Source organism: Numida meleagris, chromosome 3 (assembly GCF_002078875.1).
Source record: "Numida meleagris isolate 19003 breed g44 Domestic line chromosome 3, NumMel1.0, whole genome shotgun sequence".
NCBI lineage: Eukaryota > Metazoa > Chordata > Aves > Galliformes > Numididae > Numida > Numida meleagris.
In genome coordinates this window covers 46,139,160-46,159,264 of record NC_034411.1, presented here as the reverse complement: position 1 = coordinate 46,159,264, position 20,105 = coordinate 46,139,160, and the positions used below count along the sequence as shown (strand labels likewise).

At 40.3% G+C, this 20,105-nt stretch overlaps 1 protein-coding gene across 1 annotated transcript in view; it reads left to right on the top strand.

The window, feature by feature from the left end:
- The window catches only part of FNDC1 (fibronectin type III domain containing 1), a 59,163-nt gene that overhangs the window by 20,572 nt on the left and 18,486 nt on the right, over window positions 1-20,105 (top strand). Inside the window, exons 3-13 of the mRNA XM_021391935.1 lie at window positions 1,232-1,330; window positions 2,442-2,556; window positions 2,873-3,060; window positions 3,351-3,458; window positions 5,466-5,654; window positions 6,356-8,164; window positions 8,881-8,996; window positions 10,830-10,941; window positions 11,899-12,270; window positions 16,654-16,722; window positions 18,658-18,810. Of these exons, the coding sequence (XP_021247610.1) occupies window positions 1,232-1,330; window positions 2,442-2,556; window positions 2,873-3,060; window positions 3,351-3,458; window positions 5,466-5,654; window positions 6,356-8,164; window positions 8,881-8,996; window positions 10,830-10,941; window positions 11,899-12,270; window positions 16,654-16,722; window positions 18,658-18,810 (3,330 nt within the window). The remainder of the gene's footprint in view (window positions 1-1,231; window positions 1,331-2,441; window positions 2,557-2,872; window positions 3,061-3,350; window positions 3,459-5,465; window positions 5,655-6,355; window positions 8,165-8,880; window positions 8,997-10,829; window positions 10,942-11,898; window positions 12,271-16,653; window positions 16,723-18,657; window positions 18,811-20,105) is intronic.

Sequence of the window (20,105 nt, the reverse complement as noted above, 5' to 3'; positions counted from 1 at the left end):
CGTACTGTGATGATTTGCACTCCTTCATTAGGTCACGTGCTCTTAATCTAAAGGACTTTCAGCTACCTGTAACAATGGGGTTTGCAGCAATTTGTTTCTCCAGAGGCAGAACTTTTCTTTCTGTGTTGTTTGTATTGTTCTCCCCTTACCTGACTTTGTCCTGTGAGCTCCTCTACCCCGAGTGGGCTCATGGCCTGCATTTATGGCTCTTACTTTGATCTTCTTCGTGGAAGTTTCAACTGTGCTTTGCTGCTTGGATGCATTTGCTCAAGGTTGAACTTCTTAATCGCTCCTGTATATTGGAAGCCTATCCCACAGACAGTCTGATCTTGGATTACAAGACTGGTGATGGTTCAAAAATCACACATGGCTGCCAGAATTCCTGGCGTAGTAATCTAAATATCTATTTCCTCTTTTCTTTTGTAGGCTTTGTACAAAAAGAACCATATTTATCTTGGTTTATCCAAAGAGAGAGAACTCTAGGTCACCTTTATCAGTTATTCCAGGGTTTCACAGCCTTTCCTAGCAGGGATCTCCTAATTATTCTCATCCCTTCTCTTCACTTTTCATGTTTTTGCCGAGACCAGCTCTGGAAAGAGACTCACTGCAGCTGACAGTGCTTCCACGTCTGTGCAAATGTTGTGTTGGCAATCCACTACTCTTCTGGTCTGAGTTTCTCTGTACTGCCTGGCTGCTCTGTTATCTGCTGCTGCTTCTGTTTCTTATACTTTCATCCTTACTCTTAAGTTTCTTCAGGCTGAGGTTGTCTCTAGGTGTTATGTATTGTGGGTTTTTATTCTGTTATCTTTTTTTTTGTCACAGTTTTAGTGGGAATTCAGTATCATACTGCATCTTGATGAGAAATTCTATGTAATGTGGTTTTAAGCATCTTGTTTTCATTGCTTTTATATTACACTTTTTTCAAGATGGACAAATGTTTTTTAAATAATCAAATTATCAGGAGAGGAACTCAAACCTAGAATATGGAAATCTTATAATGTGTTTTTTTCATGTTAATTATTTGCTTTCCCGCGTCTAGTACCAACTTTATTGTTCTTACCATATGCATACTGAAAATTCTGAAATAAATTATATGAGTCCAATTAAATTGCTTATCCTTCCATTAGGAAGGAATAAAATGGATTTCTACCTGTAAAGACTGAGGTTTGTTGGGTTTTTTTACAACAATAAAGTCTACAGAAATGTCTGTTTTTTCCCCGCCCATGTACAGCCTCTGAATCAGTTCATGTGGTTTCTTTGCCATCACGGATTACCCAAGGACGCAGTCAACCTGTCTATAGATCATCTTTAACTAAAAGGAAAGTAATAGGTATGTTTCTTTCACATCAGCTGTCAATTCTTGGAGACATTTGAATGAAATGAGATAGCTTTGTGTTTTTTGACTGCAACTGCTAGAGGTAGGTTTTTCTGTGTGGGTTAAAGAGCTTGATGGTTGTCTGCTTCTCTGACTCAAGTAGTATTAATAAAAGAACAGAATCCTACAGTATGGTTGAGTTTTTGCTGTTTTTTTCTTTATTTTTTAAATTCCTCTGCTGTAGCTATTGGCAAACATTACAGACTGCAATAACTCCATAGGAAGGCTTGATTAAACTGAAGCCAGCACCTCCATAACTGGATGCCTTCTTGTTGCACCTCTGCTTTGTTTTCTGCAGGGTTGATTTCCAGTCAGCCCAGTCAGCAAAGTCCTAGGAAAGTGTTACATACTGTAGCTGGGATCAAAAAGGATGAGTGAATTTCAGAGTCATCTCCTTGCCTACACTACCTTCTCACTCTCTTGTGTTACAATTAGAACAGTGTAGGGTGGGTGGATTTGTTTCAAGTATTTTGATGATGAAAGAAAATACCTTTGTCAGAACTTGGAGCTGTGTCTCATTAAAATCCCAACTTACATCTTCTCTGTGGAGGTGTTGCCATCCACTTCTCATGCTCGTTTTCTCTGTTCACGTGCTCCCATTGCAAGCAACCACTTTCATGGGAAAGGCAGAGGTTTCCACTTCTGTGGCTTGTTTATGAGATGATGCGATCATGAGAGGTGGTGAAAAATGTGTGTTCTTTGTGGATAGGTCCTCTAAGCCACTTTTGGGTAGTAGACGAGACCTCTTCGCCACTTTGGAGGAGAGTTTGTTTACACTGGAAAATCTTGTATTGTCTGAGAACCATCTGCATTAAAAACCCATTTAGAAGAAGCGAAATGTGCTTTGCAGCTGCTTGTTTGAGCAAAATATTAAAGGACTGTGGAATATATGAGTACTCAAGTCCTGTAAGCAAATTCACGTGCTTTTCTACTACCGTTGTCTTTGCTATACATCCATGCTGTCTGCCTGTTATAGCATAAATTACTGGGGTCTTTTTTTTTTTTTTTTTTAATGAGATCTCCACTATTCTTGTTATTGATGTGCCATTTTATTTTCTTATTTCAGAAGAGGAAGAGGCAGAGATGGTGCAGGACATAACTGTTCGGGTGATGTCCTCTCAGTCTGTGCTCGTTGCTTGGACAGACCCACAGTATGAAAAGCAGAAGGTTGCAGCAAATAGGTAGTTAGCCCATGTGTCCTTTTCTGAATAGACAGTAGAGGTGAAATGCTGACAGTGCAGTACTGATTAGTTCTGCATTTATTTAACAACAGTTAGTAATGGGAGCAATTTTGCTTAGGGCTCAGGAATTTGCATGTCTCTGTGACAGTGGCTAGTAGGGGTTGCTTCACCATCTGGAGACAAAAGTAAGCAGAGAAACCACTGTGGGATGGGAACTAGGCAGCAACATGGGGCTGGGACCTTGGGGGCTGTTGCTTTCACTCTGCTAATGTGCTTTGTGTTTGAACTTTTTGTTTTTGTGTATGTCTAATCCCAGACAGTACAATGTTCGTTATCGGGAAAAGGGAGAATCAGCAAGGTGGGATTACAAGCAGGTGTCCAACCGGCGGGCACTGGTGGAGAACTTGGCACCAGACACCATGTACGAGTTTGCCGTCCAAATCTTGGAGGGAGAAAAGGAAGGCAAATGGAGCGTGTCTGTTTTCCAGCGAACCCCAGAGGCCGGTATGTATGGAAAAGGTCTGGTGCTGCTCCACTGAGATAAGAGTGGGAGAGGTGGTTTGGGTACTTCTAGGGAACAGCACAGCAGCTTGGACTTGCCTCTTCCTTTGGATGCATCAGCCTGACCCAGAGACGTAATATGGGTGTGCATGGACGTGAGCTCTGGATGTACTTTGTATTTGTCTTTGAAATGACCATATGGGCATTTCTGCTATGAGAAGAAGGAGTAAAAAGCATGTGCGATGTGAGTCATGCTTTCTTAACTGCATTTTCTATGTTTGTCTGTTTCACAGCTCCTACAAGTGCACCTGAAAATTTAGATGTTTGGCCACTGAAGGGTAAACCAACCTCTGTAGCAGCATCCTGGGATGCTCTCCCAGAAAGTGAAGGAAAAGTCAAAGGTAAGTCATCACTCTTGGTTTGTAACTCTGGAAAGGATCTGGATTTCTCAAAACCAGACTGCCACTCTGCTGCAAGCTGAAACTGCTGATTGTGCTGGGACTTCCTTGGTTGTTAGTGGCTAACACCCAAGCAAGATTTCCTTGTTTCCAGCCCAGATTCAGCTTCTCTGCAGCACTGCTGGGAAGCCATCAACTTGTCCCCGGGATATCACAGAGCTTCCTGAGGTATCACATGTGCATACTTACCTCTTCTTCATCATTAAGCAGGTTGAAATGGAGCTCAGGAAGGATGTTTCCCAAAGAATTTGTAACAGTTAGGCAATAAATAAATAAATAAAAAGATAAGGAAGAGTTGAGTGGCTGCCAAGAAAGTGAGTGAGTTTGTACTGTGTTTTATTTCTAGTTTATTGTGGAAGGGAAGCCTGTGCTTATAAAGCAATCACAAGTAGAGATTTCAGCAGATTTCACACATAAGGCTTGTGCAGTGTAGCATTGTCATATGTGGGTGGAAAGCTCATTTGTCAGTGGCCACTTACTTGCACAGAATGTTAAAAAAAAAAAAAAAAAAAAGCTTTCTTGGATTTTTTTTTCCCCCTTTCCCCTCCAAAAAGAAATAGGCAGGATTTTTGGCCACTCTCATTCCCATTGATTGATGGGATTGTGTTCTCCAATTACACAGGTTTCTGGAAGTGCCTTTGTCAGCGCTGTAGCATCTCAGGGTTTAAAAAGTTCCAATCCTGGAGGGAAGTATGCTGTGTCCCTGTAAAAGATCTTCTGTATGCATTCTTCAAGGCAGTGCTGGAATTCTTTTCTCTTTGAACTCAGAGGGAGTTTTGCCAGTTACTTCAATAGAACTGCATTTCTGTCTAAGAATTATTATTTCTTAAAGTAAGATCATGCAGGGACATTATCTGAAATTAAAAATCTGCTCCTAATTTTGACCAGTCTGTAACCCTTCTTCCATATTTGGCTGCTGATCTTTAGATGATTCAACCAGATGAACTGTTCTAAATGTACCTGTATACTGAAGGGCTTATATGCACCTAATATAAAATTACATTTTGCTTGGGTATGAAGTACTACAAGAGAGACCTTATATTTAAACTAAATAAACAGCATACATAATATTTACACTGGCTAAGTGAAACCACTGAATTAGCACTTCATAGTCACTTTGATAGCACATGGAATTTTTGTCTTCCTGTCCTTTTGTTTTGCAGTCTTTCCCTTTTATGTGCTTATACCACATATTAAAGAACTACCCTCTGGTGTAGCCACTTGAAAGTTACCAGCAGTAACACCAGTGTTTCTGTAACTAAAACATCTCTATGTCCTAAAACATACAAACAAAAAATCTAATTCAAAGTTTATGATGCCTTCTAATACCATGCGGTGTTAGCTTGCTTTGACCAGGCAGCAAATGCATTTCCATATTGGTGATTTTTTTTTTCTTGGTTTTGATGACATGTGCTTGGATTACTTCTTAATGCAATGAATACAATCTCATTTTTAGAAAAAAAAATTTCCATGTTCTTAATAGTGTTAGAGTTCTAGAGTTTTTCAGTCATTCACTTGGATTTTATTTTCAAAATCCATTTTTGGCCTCTTACAGAGGCTTCAAAAGACAAGGAAACCTCCATGTGGCTAAGCTCCTCTTCATGCCCACAATTATCCCTTCCTTCAGAAAACTAGCAGAGTGCACGTGTACCACTGTAATCCTAATCTGAAAGATGAGAGCAAGACGAATTTCTTAAGTCATCTCAGTCATTAGATCATTGAAATGATTTGTTTTTACCTTTCTATTAAGATGAACAAATATTTATTTATTTAACTTATCTATCTATACATATATCATGTCTTTGTACTCCAGCTGTTGACTTGGCGTGCATTGCTAGTGTATTAATTTTAGTAATGCACGTTCTAATTCATCCTACCCATACAGTCTGTCCGCTGGAAACAGGACTGTTTTCAGTTTCCTCCTTCCAACCGTCTGCCAAATCATTTCAGAATACATTCTTTCATACGCCCCTGCTCTCAAGCCTTTTGGAGCAAAGTCCATCACCTACTCTGGAGCTACAACATCAGCCATAATAGATGGTCTGCAGGCTGGGGAGCGCTATATTTTCAAAATTCGTGCAGCTAACAGGAGGGGACCCGGTCCTCAGTCTAAAGCCTTCAGTGTCGCCATCCCAGCAGGTAAGCACCAAACCACTCACTGATTGTTTCATCTGTCTGTTCTTGCCTTGGTTCCACTTAGGTTCATTCTCTGACTTTTCTTAGCTTCCCCCACACTCCCTCCATCTAACCCATGGGATTTTACTTCTTCAACACTGTTTCTGCTAGCTCTTTCCATCTACAAGCAAGAGATGCTTGTAGATAAGCATTCATTGCTGTGCAGCATATAACATTATGGACATTGTAACATTTTAAATTAAGGCACACCATACGTATTTCCTGGTATGCTGCATGAATGTATGTGCTCTTGTTACGCAAAGGCCACATAAAACCGTACTTGCACTATTCCTGACAACTCCTGCTCTTAAAGTAAGCTAAATTGGCCTGCTTTCACGCGACTCTGTGTTTGTCTCCTTGCCAAAGAGGTGCTGTTGTGGGGATTTGCTGAATCCTAAACTAAAAATACATCCTGCCTCAGACAGAACAGTGCAGCATGCTGTCATAAACATGACTAAGTTCTGTTAATGATATGGTTCTGCTGACCAAATGTTGCACTCTCTGCTTTTAGATATTTGATTTTAATTGCTTGAAGTTTTACTCAAGTTACGTAAGTGGATTGGTACAGAAATAAATACTATCTCACATTCTCCTAGGTAGTCTTGTTCTTGCTACCTGACTGGTTTCTTTTCTTGTATTTTGTTCTGCTATTGTCTTTTTTTCAGCTCCTAATGAGGATTCAGTTGCTCAGCAACAAACAAAGATTCGAGACAATTCAGAGGCTAAAAAACCTGTGAATGCTGGTTCATCTCCTTCTCAAAGTTCCTCTGTTTCTTCACAAGTGCAGATGTCACTTTCCTCTAAGCAGTCATCTGTTCGTTCACCCAGGGTTGGTGATAAAAAGAGTCTTCTTTCTGAATATAAGAATAAAGTCTTGACTCAAGAAGGTATTCTAAGTAAATCTCAGTTACCTTCCAGAAAGACAGGAGAGCTGGAACTTGATCTCCAATCTACTGAAGTGACAGAGGATCACAATTCATCTGAAGAAGCTCCAACGACACTACCAAAAGCCCAGGATCACAGGAGAATTGTTAGGCCCCTGTCCTCCAGTCGGACAATCCACCCTGTTCTTGCCTCAGGGAGGACCCCTGTTCGAACCCGCACATCAGAGGTGTCACGGCAGACTAGCACAGAGAAACGTGAGCCATCAGTGTCGTCACCATCCTCAGCACAACGCACTTCTGCCTCATCTGTTCCTAAGTACTCAGATAATGAAACAAAGCAACTGAGGCAAAGTAATGCTAATGTGCCTTCTCCTAAAGCCTCTTCCCATTCTCTGCCTGCCAAAAATAATGATCTCTCTGGCAGTGTGGAAGAAAAGCCAGATCCCTTGCTGGTGAAAGTGCCTCCTAAAACTTCAGAGCCTGGTCTCCTGGGTTTGCCGTCAAATCGGGAGTCTGTTGTAACTCATGAGGTGGACCCAAGCCGTCCAAGTGTATCTTTGCCTAAAAAGACATTCCCTTCTCATCTTCCATCACAAAAGACCCAGAAGACCTCCCGCTCGGAACCTCTGCAGAAGGTACAAACCAGTCCTTCCTTACTGCATTCCAGGGGCCGGCGGCTGCCATCTCCTGTCTCATCCCAGAGTAATGAAGAGTTGCAGGAAGATTATGATGAGGATGTAACAGAAGACAGTGACAGAGCCAGCAGCCGCTCTGTGTTTCCTAAGGAGGTGTCCACTTCTAGGGGATTACCTACATCTTTCTCTCAGGGAAGCTCAAGTTCAGCTCTATCAAAGCAACAGCAGCCAGGTTCTCAGGTACCTTCCTACAAATCAAGGCTTACTCAGCCAGACACCAGTTCTGCTAGTGGTAAGGCAAAAGACAACCAGTATAATTCAAAGTTGTCATCCACTTCTTCAAGACAAACTCGCCCCTCATTACCTAGTCAGTCAAGGGCCGCTACAAGAATAGTGTCCCATACAGAGAAAAAATATGACCTGTTACCATCTAAAATGTCCCAAACTGAACTTGCTCAAAAAGTTCCTTCCTTCTCCTCTTCTAAATCTCGTCAGTCAGTTTCCGATGAAGAGGATGATTATAACAGTGAATATGATCAGAAAGAGATGGAAGAGAAACCCACATCTTTGGCAGCAAAGCGGTCCCCTTCTCTTTCTAGAGGTAATAAAAACACATATGATGACACTACTAGCAATAAGAAGAAATCTATGGACACTCTTCTACCTCACAAACTAAGATCTGAAGAGGAAGAGAAGGAAGGAACTCCAACATTAAAAATATCTTCTCCTGAATCACCAGGCAGCTCTGCTGTAGCATCACGGATTATTCATTCCTCTAACAAACATAACCCATCTAAACCAAGCTTCATCTGGCCACGTTCTTCTCAATCTACAACCACACACACTGTTCCTCCAACAGTTTCCTCTTCCACTTTGTCCCCTCGCCAGCGACTACTGAACTCCAGGCTACGGAGCCCTTCCCAGCGGCAGTTTGTTAGACCTCCTTATAGGCAAGGTATCTTGTCTTTGTTCTAGTAACATTACTGAATTGAGGTTTTCATAAGGTCAACAATTAGATGAAAAGTTCTCTATCAGAATGCAAATTCAGTTGTTTAGTTTAACGTACAACTTTTTATTTCAGATGTTCTCAGGGAGCCTCAGGAGTTTTTGAGGACATTGTCTAATCGATGTGATGTGGTGCCCTAGGCCTTTGGTCCTGCAGTCTGATCTGCATAGGCTCCCGTGATCCATAGTGATTTCTGGGTCTTCAATTTTGTGTAAGGATAGATTAGGAAAGTTGTTCTATTTAATAGTTATTTCTTCTCTCAACACACTCTCCAGATGTTTACAAAGTTCAAAAATATCTTAATGGCCATGTTTCCACCTCTGCTGCAATGCATGGCAGCCCAAACGGGCTGCTGAATTAGGTCTTTTACCACTTCTCAGATCCAGCAATGATGATACGCATTGGTTCAGTTGCTTACTGTTTGAATATTGATTACAGCTTCTGAGATGTGTCATAATGAGAAAGTCCTGAATATCTGCATCTGTTAAACAAAGTTAAGGGTTGCTAGTAGGAGTCATCTTAGAACATTCACCAGTAAAACACCTACACAGGATTTGCATTTAACAATATATTCATAAGAGGTTTTGCATTTCTTTGCATTTTAAACTGTGATTTGTAGTATGCACAGTTTTCTTCTGAACAGTGTATTTTCTTCTCTATTTCAGGTTACGGTGGCCGTCCTAATCTTACAACGAAGAATGGAAATGGAAAAATATTAGCTGGTAATAATGGCAAACCAAGTGGACAGAGAGTAATCAATGGTCCTCAAGGAACAAAGTGGGTAGGGTGACCTCTGCAAATTCGAGATGCTTTGGCCTTTTGTTTTACTTACTTTTTCATTGAGAAAAGAGAAGAAAGAGTGCCCCTAGTCAAAGAAGCTATAAATGAGGTCATGTTTAATGATGTAATTCCACTGTTTCATTTAAACCTAAAGGTAAATACTCCATTTCATTATTCAAACATTTAAAACGTCTGATTTAAAACCTTGAATGCTTAACTGCAGCATTACTCCCATAGATTAAGCAAAACATTTTTCCTCATGGTCAGTGGAACTTATGCTCCCCAGTGACTCAGGACAGTGCTGCACAGTGTGAGTCGAAATTGTCCAGCACAGTTCCCATGAAAGATGGGTGCTGTGATGCTTCTTCCAGATGCATGCTCCAGGGAGAAGCTCATGAACAAGACTGACATGAGAAGTTGCTCCATAAATAGCATGGTAAAAGCAGATATGTCACACTAGGTTCCCTGGTGTGATAGGCCTCAAGGTGATACCTTCAAGTATTTTGTGGTTCATACAGTCAAATTTCTAGTGGTACTTTCAGAAGACCTCAGGGACCATTAATGGCAAGTGTTGCTATACGCCTAAATGCTTGTCTTTTAAAATCCTTTCCAGTCAGTTTATAACCAACCAGTGTAGCAAAGAAAATAGTGTTTCACGCGTGGTTATTCAAGCACTGGGTAGGGTAAGGCTCTGACCAGCTTCAGTGATGTCAGTAGAGCTGCTCACACCGTAGAACACTACATGATCAAAGTAAAAGAAGGGGCATAAAACCAATTATTTTATGGCCATTTCAATCTTGATTGCATTAGAGAATGGAAAAGTGCATCAGGTAACTCACATTCAGGGGAGGCATTTTGAAAAGCAAGTCCAAGACACTTCAGATAGTCTTCAGAAAGTGGGCCAGAAAGGTCCTAGTGAGGCTGCGGGGCATCTCTCCCTGCTGCAGGAGAGGTGGGCATTACTGCAAGCAGAACCTCCTAAATATCTTGTAAAGCAAGAGGACCTGTGTCATCATTTGTCATCATCTGGGGCCTGGAGGCCTCCACAGGCTGCCTGACCTCTGCAAATCTCATGATTTACTGTTCCTCCTGCTACAGTCTTTTCCACAACACCAAATTCAAGTTTTTCTTGCCAACTTGAAAGTGCTGCTCCTGTCCTCTTCCCAGTTCTCAGCAGCTAGCGGCTTTTGTATTTCTGTGTTCTGTGCCACAGTGTACAATAACCCAGGTTAAAACAGCACACAGTTCAGCTGTTTTGGGTTGAAATAGCAATGAGGACTGGACTTTAATTGAAGTAACCACTTAAATTCAGTCCAGGCTCTCAGACAGATTTGTTTTATGAGACGGAGGCTTTTCTTCAGTCTCCTACCTCAATTAAAATCTTAGTTACTTTGTTTTCACTGCTATTTCAATCTAAATTAACTAGTTTAATTTTTTTCTTTTTTTGATTAGTGGACATACTCTTAAATACTGTTTTCAAAAGATCTTGGTGTCATACTGAAATAAGCATTACATGAATCCACTTCAGGAGTAGTGCAGCCCAAGAAACTCAGTGCAACAAGTCAAGGGAGTTGCTCCTGTACATGCCAGAGCTCTGGAAGCCAATGTGAATATGGTTCTTGTGCAACTCTGGAGCATGGCTCCTGGGGATTTGCCTTCTTCAGCAGTAATTTTTCAGTGATTCCTATACTCACTTTTAAAAGTCTGTCTGGAGGTGCTGTACCTATTCTTCATCACATTTAACATCTGAATTTCCCCAGGATTTCTGTTGCTGTGAAATTTCATTTTATATTCTCTTATGTTAGCTAAATTTGAGTCCATCTATTGCTTTTAGATTGTAGATCTTGACCGAGGGCTAGTGTTAAATGTTGAAGGAAAATACCTCCAAGATTCCCAAGGCAACCCACTCCGAGTGAAATTAGGAGGGGATGGACGTACAATTGTTGGTAAGTTGCAGCTTCCATTCTACAGAAAAAAATCAAAAGTTTTTGTGCACATGGTACTAATCTTTGAGCTGTTTAGTGCTCCAAGCATTCCTAGGTTCTGTACAAGCCATTTGGAATTACTATACTTCAGGTCACCATCAGACAGCACATTGCAGGAGCTGAGGATGCCTGGGGCACACTGCAGGGTTCTTGAGTATGAGGCAGCAAGAATCATCCAAGTCTGTCTCACTTGCATCAGCATTAGAAGAGACTGCGGAAACGAGTCAGAATAGAAATTGATACTTGTATAGAAATAAATAAACATAAAAATAATTATTCCCCTACTTTCTCTGTACCAGTCATATATATGTGATGGTTTTTGTTTGTTTGTTTTCTGAAACTGACTACAAATAGCAAAAAGCCCTGTGTATGATTTGTGAAAACACTCCTGGTTGAATGTCAGTCCATCTGAATAGATCTCTTGAATGCACATTCAGTGCCTGCAGTTAAACTGATGATCATGAAGACTTGCAGTATCCAGAACTTGGCACAAAAGTTTATCTGCAGTGACAGCACTTCACTAGCTCATCCCCGTCTTTCCTTGCACGTGTTTGACAGGGAACAGAACTGGATTCATCATACTTTTCATCAACAATTAAAAGATTGATTTAGATTAAATGCGGACATTGCGTATTGTGATTGTGAAGGGAAATCTCCCTGCACTCTTCCCAATGAATGTTTGTCAAACAGCTAATAACAGTGAACTGTATTGTGATTTACTTGAAGTTCTCATAAACCTTTTACTGATTTTCTTAGCCGTGTGTTTTTTCTAGATAACAACATTCTTTTCTACCAGATTAATTACAGGAGACTGTAATTGCTCAGTGTTCTTGTGGTTTCTACTGTTGCTAAGTACCATACTAAAAGCCTGCAATGGATTGATAAATGAGATATTTTGATTTTGTTGTTCTCTCCTAGATGAAAAGGGTGCCCCAATGGTGAGTCCTGATGGAATACCTTTGTTTGGACATGGCAGATTTAGTAAGCCTGTAGCAAGTGCACAAGATAAACCAATAATAAGCCTTGGAGGGAAACCTCTGATTGGTCTTGAAATGGTTAAGAAAACAACTACTCCCTCAACTACTACTACAACAACACCTCCAACAACTACGACAACAACTACTACAACCACCACAACAACTACTACAACTACCACTCCTGAACCAACTACAACTGAACCTCCCACTGAGAAACCACCCCCAACCTGTCCTCCAGGCACCTATGCACAGTATGATGATGAGGGCAGCTTGGTATTAGGGTTCGATGGCCTGCCAGAGTGCAGTGCAGAAGGTAACTTCCTTTTTTGCTGTTTGAACTTGTTTGGATGTGCTGTTTGTACAGCACAGTTGCATAAATGTAAAGCAGGAAACAGTCTGCCTCTGAAGATTTTGGTCCACATGACAAGGTAAGGAGATTAGAGCAGCTAGGGAAGGGTTTGCATATTAAATGTTTTTTTGATGAAGATGTCAACTTGCCCCAAAGCTGAAGTTTATCGCGGAAATATGTTGATTTCAGGAAAATCCTCACCTTTTGTTGAGTCCAGTCTTTTCACATCTGTACATGCACATGTGTGCAAACACAGGCAGCAGTTTTGTGGTTAAAGCAGCCACCCAGAATCATGTCCTCACTCCAGTTCAGGCAAGGGAAGGACCCAAAAGGGTCTCTACTGCTTGTCTGTTTTGCATTCATTTCTCACAGTAAGTTCTGAAAAGTTTCTCTTTTGAGCTCTAGTGGGATGTACATTCATAAAATGAGATTCTTGTTATCTCCCCTGACCTCAGAGATAGAGATTTTCAAGCAGAAATGCAGCACAGCATGAATGAACATGGGGAAAAACAACCTTGGCTCTGCACAGAATTTGCAGAGATTTTTTACATTAATTTCCTCCTCATCTAAAGATAGAAAACTGTGTTGGTAGGTGCCATTATTTCTCTCTTGCAGTTATACAAGCTTAGGACATTGTGCAAATCTAAAATCCAAAATAAACAAATATAAATTCACTGGAATCATGGAGTGTTGAGCCAGTTCCTACCAGGTTTTATCCTTTCATCATATGAATGTTGCATTGAAAATTAGTAAGCTACTTATTTGACAAAACTGGATCAAGGTGCACCATGGCAGTACTTATTCTTTCCACTTATGGGTAGTCTCCAGCTCAGTCTACCCAGGGGCATCAGAAGCATGGCTGTAACCTGAAGTAAGAACTGGCAGTCAGACATCTGCCATCTGGAGTAGCTAGTTTCAATGGGTAACTAAGCCCCTTTACCTTTCCCTCATACAGCTGTGACTCTGAAGCCAATGTAGATTTACAAGTAGGTCATATAGCCATGGCCTGAGAATCTGAACTATCACATTGAGGAGTACAGAAGATATGTAAAGATGTGGCTTCAGCGAATAATAATGAGTGTAAAGATGACAGCTTTGGAAAGGATCTGGTTGTCTGTGTCATTAAATGTTTCTTTGAAGATTTTTGGTTTTTCTTCTGGTACTTTCGTTGTTCTTACATGTATTTACAAAAGTGTTACAAATATTGCTATACGTGGTCAGCCTGGTATTTTCAAAGTTGCCTGAATGGGACTATAATTTTTTTGGTAGTATTAGTGTCCCTCCCATTCCCACCACCTGTGCTATTTTATACCTGAAGGGTCTCTTCTAAGTTTATATATTGTAAGAACAATAATATTTTGTTTAATATGGCTGTTCTGAATCTGAGGACAGGCTCCAGAAGCTGAGCAATAAAAAGCTTTGCAGTATTGTTTTTAGGATCGATTTAGGAGAGGTGTGGGTTATGGAATTTTCTTGTGATTTTACAAACATGTAAAAATATTCTGCTTGGTGTATTTTGGGCATTTTATTTTGCCTTCTTCCAGGTAGCTTAATGATGCTTTGAACTTTGTTAGAGCCATGAATGAGAAAGAATGTTTTTGTACAGATTGTGTTCAGTGAGAATAACTCTCAGAGGCACTCCTAAACTCTCTGGCATTTCAACAGTAAGACTGCAAATGCATTGAGGTGTACGAGTACAAGATGGTGCTGAATTTCCACGCCTTATCTGTTATATGACTTGAGCAACATTGATTCTTACCTAACAAGTATGAAAGTTTGTCTGAAGAGTGATTATTAGGATTGTTTTGCCTCTTTTTTTTTTCCCTTCATCCTGGTGACCGGCAGTGAATGAATGCAGTGAAACAACCTGCCTGTTCCACAGGGGAGTTTCCTTGGAAAGAAAGCATTATGATAGTATTTACTTAATGATTGCTGTTTGTTTGTTTAACAAGTGCAGTATCTGTTTCAAGAGGGATGAACAGCTACTACTTGAACTATCAAAACATTTCATGCTGTTCTCCATTGACGGGTTCCAAATCATATTTTTATTTTGTCTTTCCTTTTAATCTGCATCTGGAAAATGCTCCAGTTCATTTAATGAAATGCTTATTCTTCCAAAGCTTGATATTTTGTTGCTAAGAGCTTAGCTCCCAAACAGCCAGATGCTGCAGGTGCCAAAAACACCGCCACATGTTCTACTTAAGCTTTGGCAAATTCACTTACTCTCTGGCAGAAATTTTGCTTAACCCAGTAGAATTTATTATCAACATTTCACTAGATTCAGCAGTCTTGAATTTTCAGGAAGGGGTTTGACCACACTGTAGTGATTTGCCAGTGAAATCAGTTAAGTTTTTTTGTGATCTCACAGAGAACAGAAGTGTACCCTCAACCGCTTGCTTTGTGTGATAAAATCAATTGGTGGTTGAGCAGTCTGCTGTCTTCGCAGATTGCAAAAGACCATGGCAAGCAAGAGTTAGCCTTACTTGGTACAGGCAGGGTTACCTGAAAAGATGCAACAAGGATACTTGGAGCAAGCTGGAGAAATGCAGCTGGTATATGTGGAGAAAATGGTAGTGACATGGTAGGCCGTTTGGGGACTACCCCATCCTCTTCATGCCACAGCTAATGCTAACAAAACACAGAAAGTGAAATAGAAGAGGCTGCATAGGCACAAAAACAGAAAATAGAACTCAGCATGAACAAACTCATTGTATATGAACGAAGGCCGATTAGCTAATAGGTGTGAATGAGTTGAAATCTACCTACAAAAGACTTCAAATTTCTAGCGTATCTGAGCCTCCTGATGACTCGGATGGGGTCAAAGGGGACGGTGTGTGCTATAGACACTGGCTGATACCAGTGTGGTGAGAAGATCTGCGGAATTCCACAGGTAATCTAGCCTTTCGGAGTGACTTTCAAGCGGCTGATCTTCTGAAGAGTGCAGCCTAAATGTACCATTAGAAAATGTCAGAATTGCTATGAAAGTCTGGCAAGAATTAACCAATTTCCTGTGTTTTCATAGCTTATTTTGGAATTAAAATTACAGCTGTGTTGTTCAATTTTTAAAAGATACTTCATGTAGTGGAAAAAAAAATCAGTCTTTTTTTACAATAATTGCTGGTTCTAAATTTAAAAAAGCAATACAAAATTTCTCATTCAATTTTGTAATGTATTTAGCGTTGGCAGTTGAAAATTTCCGATAGTCATAGTAGTGACCTAGTGAAAATCACATTTCTTTCTCTCATATCAAGTGCTACATGAACTTTCCAAATTTAGTTATCCTGAGGCCATTGCTGCCTGTCTCTTCTATTTGCATACTGCCCTCCCCTCAACCCCTATGTTTTATTGAAGGCTTCTGATTTTACCTGCCATGGATTTCTGCACTGCACTTACGATATCTTTGCATTGCTTTTCATGGCTAGTTGGAGCTCTGTGTACTCAGAATACTGTGGAGAAATTTCTCCAAGCATTCTGGGAAGCCTTCAGAATTCACAAGATGAGGTACCTGGCAGTTGGTGTATCAGGTGCTGGATACCTAATATTCAGAGAGATTAAGATGATTTACATGAGCAGGAATTTAGGAAGCATTTGCATTAGTCCTTGGGTTGAATTGAGGAGTTTTGATTTGCACCTCCTAATCATCTCTTCTTGTCATGCTTTTGTCTGTATCGTGGGGCAATCTCAGTGTGAACAACTTCAATTCCTTTTGGATGAAACCAAGGCAGAAACAGGGCTTCAGAATCACACATATGTGCCCCAATGCATAATGGGCATTCAGTCTACTGGATCAGACTAGAACTGGGAGATCCAGCACCAATCGCATCTGTGTACAAATCCATGCCTTTCGGACTGCACTGATATGGATCTGTGGATTACTTGATTTTTCATACCTTGCAAAAGATGTTTGAATGGAAGTTTTCAGTTTATTTGAATTGCTTCAAATTTTTCTTTTCTTTTTAGTATAAATTTGTTATATTTGCTACTCTTGAGACTATAAAATATTGTTAAATCCTGATGTGTTATGTGGTTGTAGATAGTCTGCCTTTGCTCCAAGAGCCCTGGGGCCCAGGGCAGGGCCCCTGGAAGGTGTATTGCTCTCAGTTTTCTGTAGCAGCTCTCAAACCATTTTCCTCCAGCAAAACTCCTGGCTGTTGTGGTTAGCTATTCATCTGTTATTCTAAATACGCAGAATGGACTGTTGCTGTGTGATCTTGCAAACTTGGCAGTTGTCTTATTTCTTTATAAATCAACCAGATAAAGATTTTTATTTTTAACTTTAATATTTTAATAGGAGCATGAGGATGAGACCATTGAATTGTTATGACATTTTTTTTCTTTTTCCTGCAGTAGATACATTCTCAGGACTGGATTCTGAAGTGACAGCAACTCCAGAGGCATATGTGATATATGATGATGGTACAGTTTAACTATAAATATCTATTACAAGTGACATGGTTGCTCTTTTTTTCCTTCTTTCTTTGAAATTGAGTTTGTGTGGCAGATTGATGCACACGTGCAGGAGATTAAGCAAGCAGTGGTGAGCTGGAAATGCTTTCCGTAGTCCTGCGCGATATGTGAAGAACAATGTTGCAAATGCAACTGTTTCTGGACCTGAGGGTCCCTTTCTGTCAGTTCTGCAATCTAACAAGAGCCTATTCTGGAAATAAATTACATTCAAAGCTGGTTCATACACTCACTGCTAGACATTCTCTGATACAACCTCTGGTCCAAAGTCACTGAATTGTTTTAAAATAGAAAATCAGAATAGTGTCCAAGTCCTGGAAATGTGTGTTTTTAGCACTAGGGTGCTAATGAATTATGAATCCAGCATTATGAATATTTTCTCATCTTTTTTGGATGTGTAGTCTGCATTTAGACTATAAAACATTTTCATACTGAGTGAGATCACCTAGATATAAAATAATTAGTCTGCCGAATCCTTGTAGAATTTAAATTAAAAAGATTTGAAAACAGATAAAAGGAGAAGAGGGAAACATTTTTGCAGTTGTATTCATGCCATCTTGGTGCCATAAGTCAGGACACACAAAACTTAGCTTAAGAGGAAGCTTTAAGACCCAGCACTTAATTATAGCTTTCCAGAAGGAAAGCAAATAATAAATTACTGGGACTAGTATTCATTGTATGCCACCACTGATTTCTGATGTTCTGCTCCTTTTATTTCTCAGATTCCAGCTCCTACACCCACATATTAAAGCAGATAAGTACAGACCTCTGCTGAACTCAAAGCTTTTAGAATCAGCTTTGTAGTAGAACTAGTGGCTCTAAAATAAAAAAGTTTTTCTTTGTGGATGCGGTGCTGGGAATTTAAGTCAAACTAACCAACCAAAAAAAAAAAAGCTCTGAAAAAGAGAGTGCAGCAGCTGAGAGAAAAATGCCTGAGAGTTTTGTACTTTTTATTCCAGTAGCTTCATACTGAGACTGACATTTAGAATTTGAAGAGGAGAAAATGAACTAAAAACTGCACAAGTCCTACAGCCTATGTTCCGTACATCCCCACATCCTGCGCATGCAGATCTTTTGCTGGGGCTCCCTGCAGGGGCAGGTCACCTACGGGAGACTTCAGCAACTTTAGGAAAAAGCAATCAAAGTAATCACATGAGTTTTCATAGCCCATATGAGGACATGACAGGGATGTTAAATGCTTCTTTCCCTTCAATTTGTGTGTCAGTCTTGTAGCATGGTGGCTTTTCAAAGAGCACTGGATTTAATGGAACTAAATATCAAAAAGGACTGAATATGAGGAGGTTCACATGTGCCATTTTGCTTTCCCTTAATGGGACCACTAATGGCAAGTACAAGACACCATGTCTGTAAGTTACAGGAGGATTCAAGAGCAGTATGAACCAGCTCTGCGATTTCAGATTAGTAACACAGAGGTTGCTTAAAAAGTCATATTTTCTACTCTTTTATCTCTCTCCTTTGGCATTTGAAGGCTGTGGCCATGTATTCAATTACTGTGCTGTCTTCTTTTAGGGGTGGTAAGGGGAGATGGCAGATAAAGCACATTGAGAATATAGATTATATAAAAATGTAGATTAGACAATTGTTTATTGTCACCCTTTTCACCTGTGTGAAGGAGGTCCCAGTCACCGATGGCATTAGTTTTCTAAGGCTGTATGCTTGCTGTCCATCAGTTTAGTGGAAACCCTTGCAAGACTGAAGTGTGATTGACTGTGACTTAGAGGCCCATAAGGAACGTGCAGTAGCTGTAGTAGGATCCGCAGCACTCGTTTGGGATTGTGGCTGGTCACATAAATGTTTTCCTTCTCATAATTAAGCCAAAATAACATGAAAACAGGCTAACATTTTCATTTTATGTTTCCTTTGAAGATTATGAGTTTTTTGAGAGCACTTTGCTACCAACCACCACCACTGTCACTACCACAGCAACAACAGAATCAGAAATTGTCTATCCAGAGACTAGTGTTGTTGGTACTGGCCCTGTATCAGAATATGACATTGCTGGGAAGAAACGGTTCACTGGTAAGGATATCCTTTGTATTATGTAGCTTGCTGCTAGTGCTGCAAGTAATTCTTGTTCTAGGAAGGTCAGCCGTTAAGCCAAGACTATTGCATGAATAGGACCAACAGACTAATGTGGGATCCTTGTAAGGACTGGCACCAGGGAAACCTAAACAACAGTACTTTGCTCATTGCTTTGATGTTTGCAGTGTAAGTACTCTGCTTTATATTCTGCATCACATTCAGTTTACTTGAAGTCAGTGAGAAAGTAAGAGAGTCTGTTTTGGTGCTCCAGTCAGCTCAGCTGCATCACTTTAAATTCACACCAGTAGTTCAGGCAGTACAAGACTCCACATAGATGTGAGTCATCCTCTGGAGAACCTAGTTCTTTTCACTGCCCCGTGTAACACCCGTGATTTCACCATTTACGTCAGAGGTGTACTTCATATAGGACATATGGGAAAGTCAAGAAATGAATGACATTTTGGATGTGAACTTTCCAAAAAGTAAAGCCTACAGGCATAAATTTGACTTTGTTATTTCTTTGCTCTGTAGAAGGAACATAGGGAATAAACCCACAGTATGCTGGTAGGACAAATCAGCGCCGCTCCAGCATATGTGAACCATTCAAGTGTGTGTACAGGCATTGCTGCTCTCACCTCAGAGCTGCTCTGCTTCTGTGTCAGAGAAGCAGCTTGAGATCAGACTGGAGGGAGTTTGAGGTGCTAGGGCATTGTATTCCAGCCTCCAGTCAAGATTGCCAGATCCCTAACACTCTTTTGCAAATGTCTGGACTTTGAACTGAAGTCAGGTCATGTGCTAGCTCGCCTGGCATTTCAGATGTGAGTTCAAGGGATGGAGAGTCATCTTTGATTCATGTCTTGCCTTCCATTTCAACATCTGCAGGCTTCACGTGGCTTACAGTGGAGATCTGCTGCTGGAGTAAAATATTTGTTTTTATATTTGCCAAGACTTTTTCCAGTGCATCTTCAGTTTTGCTGTCCAAACAATTTCATGATGTTTCTGTTCAGCTCTCTCACTGACAGTGCTTCTTGATTCATTTAGCTAGAGAGGCTAAAATTAGCTTTATTGCAAGATCTGGAAAAAATCCCTAAGGGCATGAAATCCAATAAGGTAAACCAAGAAACGTTAGTTTATGAGCATTTAAAGGCACTAGGGAAAAAATATTACCATTTCAATGGGTTGTATTATTGCAACTGAATAAACATTTCCAAAGGCAAGTGTTATAGTCTTTATTTTGAATGTTATGATGACATTTAAATAAATAACAAGATGGTCTAATCTATTTATTGAGC